Genomic DNA, 13,394 nt, shown 5'->3' on the forward strand with positions numbered 1-13,394 from the left:
GTGTGGTCGTTACACGCGGACGACCGCTCCTGGGACGATCGGAAACTAACCCAGTAGCACGGAAACGTGTACAGAGACGGTTAATTGTACACGGGCCAACACCAAACTGCCGTGTGACAGCAGTTTGGCTATAACCATCCATCAACATCGCAATTGCTCTACCCCTCTGAATTTGCGTTAAGCGTGGCATCTCAGTCAATGGCAAAAACAAAATGCCAACGTGAAAAATTAATGTGGCTGAACTTAGAGTATCCGTTGAGATAATTTGTTTGAAATACTCCGGCTTGGCTTGATCACGCCGCGTGATTTGGACTAAAGAAGCTCACTAAGTCACACAATGACATCGTCACGGGAAGGGAGATCGTTCTTGAAGTAAAACCTGACCAAATATTCCATTATATCCTTACAGCTAAGGTGTACTGCAGGAGGGAACTTTGTGCGTTTCTTTTTGTGTTCAGTATATTTTGACCCCTGCGTCATATTGCACGATCACTTGCTACTCAAATACAAGACTTCAATCGACATCAATACGTAACTTACTTACATATCACATAAGTCCATACTCAATTAACTCCCTTGAAAGGAATTATGGCGAAATCCGGAGGGTTGTTTTTGAGAGATATTTCCCCCCGATTATAACGCATATGTATACATATATATCAAGAATTAACATATATATGAAGATGATCGCAATGAGAGCTAACGATATTATTACCAAAAATTTAAAATACCTATACACTTCTTGTAAAATAGTTTTCAAAATTTCGAAACAGTTTATTTTGTTGCTTCCCCGAAGGAGCGGGACAGACCTCGCGTCCTCTAGGGTTCATAAAAAAAAATAAAAAAAATATTAAATAAGCAACTAGCGTCCACCTGGATTTGTACTTGATTAATACTTAGTTTTATAATGATCGATAAAACATTACAAGATCAGCAATACATACTTATCTTATCTTTTCGTCCACCCAGTAGATACTGAAACAGTGCACAAAGTTCTATTTTAACAGGAAATGCCGTCCAAAAGTTGATTATTCTGATGATTTTGATGATTCTGACGTAAGTAATTCGGACAGTATTTTGGCTGTATTGCTCCAGTGGCCAAATTCCTATTGGATTGAATTCGCTGGTTGCTTCAACTGATCAAATAGACGAATCGAAACAAAACAGCCATTGAAACAGTAACGATGAGCAATATTTGCAGCACATAGTATCAGTATATAATAAAATCAACACCCCAGAAATATCTACAAAGTCGCTATTCCCTCGTGAGATCTGAGTCCTCAGATACATGTACATACTGGTATATGGATAATGGTTTTACCTATTTACTACACAATCATTACATGCAAGCATACATATTATATTTAACTAAAGCTCTAAGATATTAGTTACAAGCATAAACGCTCAAATGTATTCACATCAAGCAAGACTCTTAGTGGTAAAGTTTAATAGGTTGAAGCATCCTACTTTACTATTATACAGTCCTTTATTGGTACCTCATGAGGGTACATATACCTGATTGACTCATAATATTGCATTGCATGACAACAACTGTAATGTCACCTTTACGAAGTGATCCATAGCTAAATATACACAGAACGTGTATATGAATATTTTGTCATTATTCTAAGATTGTAAGTAAAACATTTCTGATTGATGTATGCACGATGTATATATGATAATCCAATTAACAGACAGACCAATGTATGTTTTTTGTACGATCTTTGAATTATATTTATTATGGTATGATTTCAGTTTGTGATGACGCCTGTCCATTTTATAGACAAATGTTCGTTACCTCCATTGTTCTTACCTGTGTCTCCGTTTTCATACTGCTCATCAACCTAGGGATTGGTGTGTTTATGACAAGTACGTATACATCAACGCCGCCATTAGCTATTTCTTTTCAATTAAGTATTTGTTTTTTCTGAAACAAGATATATGTCTGTTGTGATAATCATTCTGATACTCCGATATTATTATGATAGTATCACACTGTGTTGCGCTTTTAATGTACCCTTTCATGATATTGGTTTTGACAGGATTTGGACATCTTCCATTTATGTAAGTAAAATGGGTATATTTGATTCATTCAATTTATACGTAATCGATAATAATATTGCGTAAAATAGCGCAGCATTTGCTGTTACCTGTTTTGTCCTTGTCATCATAACTGTCTACTTGTTCGTATAACGAATATACGGTAGTTATTCTATAATCATAATATAAAGTAGGTATGCTATCACCGTAACATAGATTTATTAACATTTTATAATAGTGCTTAATTTATGTAATGTTTCATAGGTTATGTTAAATCGTACATGTTATCAAGGAAACGACGGATAAACAGCACCAATACGTCCCCCAAACCGTTCACCAGCATCGAGGATTCGGAACACGGTATGTGTTACCATACTATCAGTAACTGTAGCTTGAATCTTTAAGCGATTACATGACTCTCAATGGTAACGTTTAGTTCTTAATTGGAATGTACATAAGAGTATTATTATTACAAGGAAAAATATTCGTATAACAATGTTTATCATAATAATGGTACTGTTAACTTTGTTTCAATTGATATTTTACAGCAATGGCAGGAATAACATCCGATCAGGAACGGTAATTATCTATTCTCTAAAACTAACAGTTAACGTCATACCTCGTGAATCCGGATAACTCATTAATGCATTGATGAATTCATTATAAATGACGGTTGCCTATAACAGAAAATTAAATTTATTCGGTTTTGTTATTTTTCAACTTGTTTCTAAACATAATTGTATTGATATTGTTTGTATAGGGTTGCTCTTGTCCAAACTCAGTGTTATATGTATACTATATATATATAACTAATCGAAAAATACAATTCGGTAGTCAAACTTTTAAATAAATTCAATTAAAAAGTGATATTCCTAATCTGAAACATAAATTTCCACAAATTATATAATATTGTTAACAAAAATATTCCTGGAATTGTGAATTGGACCTCCATAACAAGATTTGTTTATATCAACTGTTGCAATTTGATTTAATTTAAATAGGATAAATTGCATGGGATTTAAAATATTGAACTAACTACCGCATTTATACACAGTAGTAAAATGTATCAATGTGACCTGTAAACATTCAATCAGAACGAAGGGATATGGCTTATCTAGTATTTTTCACTTTAAGTATATTTCTGTATAATTTGCTAAATTGAGATCATGTACGTATGGATATAACTAAGAAACTAAATTGATTACGACAATGCAATCAATTATATGGGGATTGTCTATTGCAGAAGTCTGTATACTAAATTGGATGCAACAGACTTGGCAGCACAAAACGTGTACGACCCAGCGAGACCTGCACACGGTACGCTTTGTTTTCATATTAATACTAATACTAGTAATAGACATTCTGTATTTATGATATGTACATGTTTAGCCCTGGGCTAATCTTCCGCATGGTCGCCTTGTTAGTAAAATGCATGTGCTAGTTATCAATCATGCAAAGTCGTTTCATCAATTAAATGTCACATGCCTAATTTACATATATGTTAACATAGCAAACTCTTAAATATTGACCTAGTAAAGATGTTTGACAACTTTCTGTTTAAACTTGTTAAATGTATTGACATTCTTCAATTCTTCTGGAAGTCCCGTCCCAAGTTGAATACCAGCAATCCCAAAAAAAAGGTTGGGATAAAACGTTGTTCCGTCTATTTTAACACAAATAGTATTTGTATCCGAAAACCTACTACTTCCTGTATGGACATTCCTAGCTAGTCAAAAACTGTCTGCTAAGTAATTTGGTGGTAATATACATTTAAAAAACATACATAATATCACCCATTATTTTCAAATCACCCAGAGAGTAATCGTGCCCGCTGCATTAGCGTTACCCCGCGAATGCTGAGACTGTTTGTGTATGGCTGATGGAAGTGAAGCACTTGGTACATGTAGCATTGGTGACCTGATCTCCATTGTATGGGGTCCGAAATCCCAATGATTTGTTTTATATTGACATACAACAAACACTAAAAAGTAAAGTCCTGCTGGAAAATAGATAAATATTAAAGCGATAAAGATATCAATCTGTCGATATTGTTTGCTCTTAAATGGAACCAACATTTACAGATGTATGAACACCACTTCAAGTCACCTCCTTGGTTAGCTAGTTGGAACATTCTGGTCATGAGCTCAACAAACGATTAGTGGATCTGAAGCTTAGATAGAAACTTTTGTTTGATTTTGTCTGTTAACAAATCTCCCAGGTATAACATTTGACCCCAATTGGACAATGGAAACCCGTCCCATTGTTCACCTATTTGGATTTGATAGACCCGGAACGTTTTTGAGAGAGCGTTCCACTTGCATATTCTGTTGGCAAAATAATTCAAGCACGCGCTTGGTTTATCGTCCAATAATACGTAGTTATTAAACAAAAGTATCGCTACATTACAGATGTTGTGTTATTGCTAAAGATTAATGAACTTTTAACCCATGATTTTCTTTCTCAAATAAGCATTCATTAAACATATTTTGTGTTGATGTAGATATTGTCTTGGATGAAAGAGCAGAAAGAAGGTAATCTTTACTTGTTAGTTGCACGACACCTTTTAAAACTATGTAATTGAACAGAAATAGAAGCACTTGCAATGATAAACAACATGGGGGCTGTAACTATGCAGAAGTAAGAAAAAGGGAAATACACATTTGAACCAAATAGAACGGTTTTGTGGTCAAACTTATTTTAAACAAAACACAAACAAATCGGTAACATGAATATTTAACATTAAATTGACTACGTATTCAATTAACTTACTTAGCTAATGATTCTGTTTTAAGCAATTATGAAACACTTGGAGGAGTATCGGGCCCAAATGTATACGAGGAACTCAAGGAAAGGAGAGGTGAGGATGACACTCTTCATGCACTGCAAAACACTTTTATGCATGCACAATACCTGGCGCACATGTTTCCATCTTGTGCTGACGAATATATGTCTTAAGCGCACGAGTAGGTTTGTCCGTTTACCTAATAAGCGAGCTACATTAAGAAATACGTTGATATGCGGGTATTTCTTTTATAACTTACCTACATCTATTCTTATATACAAATGATATTGTACCTATATGTTGCAATACTTTCAGAACTTAACCAAACATCATGTTTTGGGTAAAAACGACATGGCTACTTATTTTGGAAAACGATTCGTGTTGATTTTATGAAATGATCAATATTTGAAATGCAGTGTTCCCTTATATAGTATGTCTAAATATATTTCGCGTGTAATTTCTATCATACATTCTTTTGCTCTATTACTATAATAAAGATTCATTTAATTTTTCATAAAAATGCTAAATACAAACTGTTTTGATACATTTAATCAATAATTTCAATAGTAGTTGCAAACACCAACAAATGAAACTGCAGCGATGCTAGATCATTTTATTTTAGACACTTTTCGTTGTGGTTAAAGAATAATTATTTTCTTTTGCTTTACATTTAGGTTCAAGCTCAAAACAAATCTATATCAACACGTCATTCATTAAGGACGGATAGACAGCGACCAAACTACGGACATTCGATGTTTGGAAACACAACATTGGTCAACTGGTTTAACCGAGATGGCAGAAGTGAATTTTATTTCATCTTAAATGTGCCATTCGTGACTCAAAAGTCAGATGTCAAATATGTACAGGTTGAATTACATGTAATGTATGAAACGGATGGAATGGTGCTATTTATGACAACATATTTATAAATATGCAATTATAACATGTACTGTATCTAAACATTAATGCAACTTAACATTTCAAGTAAAAAAAAGTGAGGTGGTTCAATGTCCAAATTATGTTTCACAAGCTACTTCTTCAACTTATATTTATGTCAATTTATAGGGGAAAAAAAGTCCATAACGGTTTATGCCTGAGGACGATATTGACATGTTTGGAACGATTGTGGTAACTTAGAGGCCGAGTAAATGAATAATGTTAACAGTTGTTTCTAACCAGTATTGTTCCACCAGTTTCTACAATAAGGCAGAAAAACAACAATCATCTGACCAAACACATATTGTTGTAGTCATTGTAGGCGCACGACAAAAATGTTGAGAACATTAAGGTTAAAGACAGGTAGGGATTTAACAATTGATTAACATGTCAATAATTTTCATAAAAATAAAATAAAACATAACTCAGATCATTTTTCCTCTCTAAAAACCCAACAGAAACTAAAGGGCAAGGTATTCTGGGGTAGGTAGCTATAGGAACACCAATCACACTTTTGTTTATTTAACCTATATACTATAGCAACATGAACATGACGATGTAGTATGAATAATTTTTCAGATTGTAAACAAAACACTGAACATATATTCTTTTCAAGTTCCAAAATGTAGAATATTGTATTAACATTCCCCTCACAATAACCATCCAACTTACTAGGACTAGAACTTTTCCATACACTAGAAACACCAGAGTTCTTGTGTTACACAGTATATGAAGTAAGAACAATTATAAATCCTGTTGATTCATGTAGTTGCAATTATTTTCTTCGACTCTTCTTAATTGCAACTTGTCAATGAATAGGCAGCGATTAGGTATCTGTGTTAACACAGTGGCTCATTAAAATGTCTGTTTCAGTATGTACACATAACATTAGAGGCATACTGATATGGGTCATACGTTATGTTTATAACACCACCAGAGTTTGACGTTCTGTATATATAACATACATGTGATAGTATTCATGCAAACAAAATCCCTATAATATAATTTGGCATGGAGACTACTTTATCAGAGGATACTATATTGACAGAAAGTCAAACTCATGTGAAGACCGAAATCACATATATATATGCTATACTGATATGGGTCACAACGCAAATAACCTTACTGAATCATATTCATGTGTATGATTATACACATTTGTAACAAACCGCAATGGTTTTTTTTTTTGTCGCTGGGAATAAGCGTTCTATGTTTATAACACATAACGAGTACGACAGAACAGTATAAGTTTAGTTAAAATCTAAATGTGAAACCTGACAACTGAGGCATGTTCAGTTCACCCGGAATCAACACAATGTACCAACGTTAATCTTTCGGGTTGGATTTTGCTATGTCGGTCGGCCATCGATAAAATGTATCATATAAAACAGACAATAATATTAGGTAACCAACACAGTTTAAATGAGGTTTTATAAAATGAGTTTAATGACTGTTTTGCTTTTTCAATAGATTTTAACGAAGTATACGGATATCATTTAAAAGCTAGCAGAGGTTGGCATCTTAATTTAAGCTTTTGATATCCGTTAATATTATTATTAATATACATTTGATATATCGCCCTATCTAGCTAGCATTAGCCACTCTAAAGCGCTTTATAGTACATATACAAATAATACAATTAGCATATATACATGAATCAATACAATTTTGAGGAATTCGTAGGAGCTGCCTTATCAGGCGCTAACCACTAGTCGTATGCCACCTTGCTAATATATCCCTATGTGTGTTTGCCTGCGTGTGTGCTGGAGATGCGTTGTGTTCTGTTTGTAATGGGACCGTGCGTCCAACGGCATCATTTCTAGTGCCACCTTACTTGAATGCTACAGCACAGATATCGCAACATCCACCCCATACCATTTTATAATCCACCCGGGTTGTTGGAGTTGGGTGGGCAGGACAAAACACATTTATCTGAATATCCATGTGAACAACGACATCGGGGATCGAACCCCTGTCGCCTTTGTACTTGCTCATCATACCTTCAGGCTTTTCATCGGCAATGAATATTGTCATACAATTTCAAACACGCATAGTTTGAAACCATTTTGATAAAAGTCTTCTTAAAATTGCTTCCGTCATTAAAACTGTTACATAAATATTTCGAATAAATTTTGTATTGTTGTGCTTTGATGCACGTGGTACAAAATGTCATTTGATTGAAACGTGTTTGTGTTTGTTATATATTTTTGATTATTGATTTTCAGGAACTAAATATATGGATGGATAATTTCTCTAAAGACTTTAAATTCCACTCAAGGAAAACAAAATAACTAAAGGAAAATGACGTTAACATAACCGTAATTCACAGTTCAAAAAAATAACTACCACAAAATATCAACAAAAGGAAGATTTGCATGAAGAACTTAACATTAAACTAATGAATGAAGTCTGCTGAACAATCTATCTCCGAACGCTACAAAGTTGTGTCAATCAGAAACGTAAAAGTCTTGATTTTATATTTATATCGCATTGGTCTTCTTCTGTTAAGTATGATGAATGGTGGTATTAAGGGTGCAAACATATTAAAAACAATATCCCAGTAATTCTACTTCAGTACTACAATAAGACTGTGGCCCAAGTTTTATGATACTAAGGATGCTAATTCCAAGTTTGGATACTTGTTTTGTTGAGCATTCAGCACAATCAGCGACAAAACGATGTTTATAAGTTTTCTTGTGAAATTCTGGAATCAATTACAAAGGAGGCAGGTCTGTATCCGTTCCATGTATTGATATACAGCGAGACTGTAATGCATAACCATGTTGAGCTTGATTCTCCTTGGAGAAAAAGAAAATGTATTGTTATATTTCATTGGTTATCAAACACATGCACATCGCTGTGCTTTTTTTTACATCGGGGCCAAGGAATTCAGACTTGTCTTGTTTTCACTTTTGATTTCAAGCCGTGATTGATTTTGTATGATTGGACAACAGATATTTAACAAATAAATACAGAGAAATGTGTGCAGATACTTATAGTTTTGTCCAATTAAAATGGTCTTTTTTCTTTACTACGTATGTTTCCGTTTGAAGTTCCGACGAAGCAACGGCAGATGCAACATACATGTTGGTATTTTAATATGATAACTAGTAATATCCTTTTTCGTTAGGAAATCTTAACAGATAATAGAATCAAACGTCATAAGAATCTTGCGTCAATTGACGGTTAAATATTACCTATTTGTTTTAACAACACATTGACCTTTTGTTTGACTATATGATAATAGGTCTTTGTAAGGAGTTATGAAGTCGTGGTAGGAGAGTGCCGTTGTAGTAAAATCTATCCAGAAGTATAAATCAGTCTACAAAACACGTTATGATAGGAGGCCCATTGGAGGGACACATATAATTGCTTTTCCATAACCTGTTTCTTTAATGTTGACTTTTCCTATGTCACCAGAATAAACAGGATTACAAAATTATCTTTTACAATATTTTGAAATTTCCAATTTTGTCTAAACGGCGATTAATTAACTGATGATACATAAATTACAATTGCTATCAAACTGAACGATACGGAATGTGTGTTTTTAAGAAATGGCCCTTGACCTTGTACTGCAATTGTCAACATCCACGTGACCCGTCTGTCTAGTGGTGTCGTTACAGGATATACACGTGGCAGTGTTATGATATCGTTACATGATATACAACCGGTTAATTAATGGTGTGGTTAAATGATACACACCCGGTGCCTAATGGTGTCTCGCTGCATGATATACACCCGTCTGTGTAATGGTGTCGTTACAGGATACACACCCATCAGTGTAATGGTGTCGTTAAGGGATAAGCACGCTGCTGTGGAATGGTATCGTAATAGGATATACACTCGGCTGTGTAATGGTGTCGTTACATGATACACACGCTGCTGTGGAATGGTGTTACATGATATACAACCGGCGGCTGTGTTATTGTTTCGTTACAAGATACACACCTGTCTGTGTAATGGTGTCGTTACAGGATACAAATTCATCTGTTTAATGTTGTCGTGACTAGAAACAAACCCATCTGCGTTATGTTGTCGTTACATGATACACACCTGACTGATATACACATTCATTTAATGGTGTCTTTACTGGATACAAACCCATTTGTGGTATGGTGTCGTTACATGATGCACACGCTGCTGTGAAATGGTGTTACATGATATATACCCGGCGGCTGTGTTATTGTTTCATTACAAGATACAAATCTATCTGTTTATTGTTGTCGTTACTGGATACAAGCCCATCTGTGTCATGGTGTCGTTACAGGATACGAACCCATCTGTGTAATGTTGTCGTTACAGGATATACACTGGGATGTGTAATAGTGTCGATACAGAATATACACCCGTCTGTGTAGTGGTGTCGTTGCAGGATACACAACCGTCTTTGTAATTGTGTCGTTACAGGATACACACCCGTCTGTGTAAAGGTGTCATTACAGGACACACACCCGGCTGTGTAATTGTGTCGTGAAAGGATACACACCCGGCTGTGCAATGGTGGCATTTCAGGATACAAAGCCGTCTGTGTAATGGTGTCGATACAGGATATACACATGTCTGCGTGGTGGTGTCGTTAAAGGACACACACCCATCTGCGCAATGGTGTCGTTTCAAGATACAAACCCGTTTGTGCTATGGTGTCGTTACAGGATAAACACCCGTTTGTGTAATGGTGTCGTTACATGGTAACACCCGTCTATGTAATGGTGTCGTTAAAGGATACACAACTTTATGTGTAATGGTTTCCTTACAGGATACAAACCGGTCTGTGTAATGGTTTCGTTAAAGGATACAAACCGGTCTGTGTAATGGTGTTGTTTCAGGATAGCACCCGTCTATGTCATGTTGTTGTTACAGGATACACACCTGTCTGCGTAACAGTGTTGTCAAAGGATATACAACCATATGTGTAATGGTTTCCTAAATGGATACACACCGGTCTGTGTAATGGTGTCGTTTTGTTACATGAAAAACATCCGGCTGTGTAATTGTGTCGTTACAGGATATACACCTGGCTGTGTAATGGTGTCGTTACAGGATATAAACCCAGCTGTGTAATAGTGTCGTTACAGGATACACACCCGGCTGTGTAATGGTGTCGTTTCAGGATAGCACCCGTCTATGGCATATTGTTGTTACAGGATACACACCCGTCTGTGTAATAGTGTCGTTAAAGGATATACAACCACATGTTTAATGGTTTCGTAAATGAATACAAACCGGTTTGTGTAATGGTGTCGTTGTGTTACATGAAAAAGACACGGCTCTGTATTTTTGTCGTTACAGAATATACATTTGGCTGTGTAATGATGTCGTTACAGGATATGCACCTAGCTGTGAAATGGTTTCGTTACAGGATGCAAACCCATTTGTGTAATGGTGCCGTTATAGGATATAAACCCGTGTGTGTAATGGTGTCGTTACAGGATACACAATGGTCTATGGAATGGTTTCGTTAAAGGATGCAAACCCGTTTGTGTAATGGTGTCCTTAAAATATAAACACACCCACTTGCGTAATGGAGTCGTTACAGGGTAACACCCGTCTATGTAATGATATCGTACAGGATACACAACCATATGTGTAATGTTTTCGTTAATGGATACAAACCGGTCTGTGTAATGGTTTCGTTAATGGATACAAACCGGTCTGTGTAATGTTTTCGTTACTGATTACACACCCATCTTTGTAATGGTGTCGTTATAAGATACACACCCATCTTTGTAATGGTGTCGTTATAAGATACACATCCGTCTGTGTAATGATGTCCTTATAGGATACAAAACCGTCTGTGCAATGGTGTTATTACACGATATGAACACGAATGTGTTAGTATGTCGTTACAGGATATACAACCGTCTGTGGTGTGGTGTCGTTACAGTATACAACCTCATCTGTGAAATGTTGTCGTAACATAATATACAGATGGCTGTGTAACGGTGTAGATACAGGTTACATATTCGACTGTGTAATGGTGTCGTTACAGGATATACACCCGGCTGGATAATTGTGTCGTTACAATATATACACCCGTCTGAGTAAAGGTGTCGTTACAAAATATACCAATGACTGTGGAATGGTGTCGTTACATGTTGACACCCGACTGTATTGGTGTCGTTACCGGATATGCACCCGTCTGTGTAATGGTGTCGTTACCGGATATGCACTCGTCGGTGTAATGGTGTTGTTATATGATACAAACCCAGTTGTGTAATGGTGTATTTACAGGATAGACATTCGATTGTGCAATAGTGTCTGTATATGATATACATTCGGCAGTGTAATGGTGTCGTTACCGGATATGCACTCGTCGGTGTAATGGTGTCGTTATATGATACAAACACGGTTGTGTAATGGTGTATTTACAGGATACACAGCCGCTTGTGCAATAGTGTCTTTATAGGATATACACCCGGTAGTGTAATTGTGTCGTTACGAGATGCACACCCGTCTGCGTAATGGTGTCATTACTGGATATGCAACGGGCAGTGTACTGGTGTCGTTACAGGACACACACCCGGTTTTGTAATGGTGTCGTTACATGATACACTCCTGGCTTTGTAATGGTGTCGTTACAGGATGCAAACCCGGCAGTGTAATGGTGTCGTTACTGGATATACAACCCGCATTGTGATGGTGTTGTTTACAGGATACACACCCGGCTTTGTAATGGTGTCGTTACAGGATACAAACAAGTATGTGAAATGGTGTCGTTACAGGATACAAACCCGTCTGTGTACATATCGCGTTTGGGAACGAGACATGACTTCATTGCATTGAGTGAAGATCGAAGGACAATATTTTGATACGACGGTTAAATAGCAATTATTGTTTTCTATAGTTTATAGTTTTAATACCGATCATTGTTCACGGTTATAACTGCTTTAATACAAACTATGTGGAATGTGAAGGCCGAGCTACATACACTTGAACTCGTTATCGCCCAATGCATTTTCTATATTCAGGTTGTTCCAAACATCATTCACACAATTACATAAACCAACTCATCCGGCTCTTTTGGGTTTTCCGAGAAACAAAACATGACACAACACATCACATAGTTTGTTTAATTTAGAATTGAACTTCAATAACTTACCTTCCCGGAAGTGTGACGACAGACGCACATACAGTTTGAGTGTGTATTCCCCGATCTTCAAAATTGAACAACTAGACAAGGAAAACGAAACATGTCTGTAACAATTGGAGGGAAAAGTACAAACAGGTGACGGAAGTATACACTGATCTCGTGTCTGGTCTGGTATATTTTCCGGAGTTCAATAATGACCCAAAGAATATGCTAGTCACGATATCAATGTGCACGTGCATGTATGTCCGGCTATATATACGGCTAGCTCATTGATCAATTGTTTATATTTACTTTGAATGCAGACATTGACAATGAATTAGCTTAATGAGTAATCAACCAGCGTATCCAAGGACGATGAAAGATAACAACATAATAACAGAACAAAACAAACACTATGGACTTAAATAGTACAATATCATACGATATGTTTCCTTGTTCCCTGCAACTGCAATGTATACATGTATGTATACATACACTGTACATATATTAAAGCGAGTGGGAGAGTGAGAGGGAGGGAGTGGGGGAAGTGGGGGCAGTGTTGGG

At 36.1% G+C, this 13,394-nt stretch overlaps 1 protein-coding gene across 1 annotated transcript in view; it reads left to right on the forward strand.

Annotated features, from left to right (window-relative positions):
- LOC110458349 (hemicentin-1-like) overlaps window positions 1–13,394 on the forward strand; it is a 91,267-nt gene that overhangs the window by 24,021 nt on the left and 53,852 nt on the right. The window contains exons 9-15 of the mRNA XM_021510006.1: window positions 1,756–1,869; window positions 2,043–2,064; window positions 2,333–2,400; window positions 2,589–2,619; window positions 3,284–3,357; window positions 4,541–4,571; window positions 4,833–4,897. Of these exons, the coding sequence (XP_021365681.1) occupies window positions 1,756–1,869; window positions 2,043–2,064; window positions 2,333–2,400; window positions 2,589–2,619; window positions 3,284–3,357; window positions 4,541–4,571; window positions 4,833–4,897 (405 nt within the window). The remainder of the gene's footprint in view (window positions 1–1,755; window positions 1,870–2,042; window positions 2,065–2,332; window positions 2,401–2,588; window positions 2,620–3,283; window positions 3,358–4,540; window positions 4,572–4,832; window positions 4,898–13,394) is intronic.

This window comes from Mizuhopecten yessoensis, unplaced genomic scaffold (assembly GCF_002113885.1).
Source record: "Mizuhopecten yessoensis strain PY_sf001 unplaced genomic scaffold, ASM211388v2 scaffold9559, whole genome shotgun sequence".
NCBI lineage: Eukaryota > Metazoa > Mollusca > Bivalvia > Pectinida > Pectinidae > Mizuhopecten > Mizuhopecten yessoensis.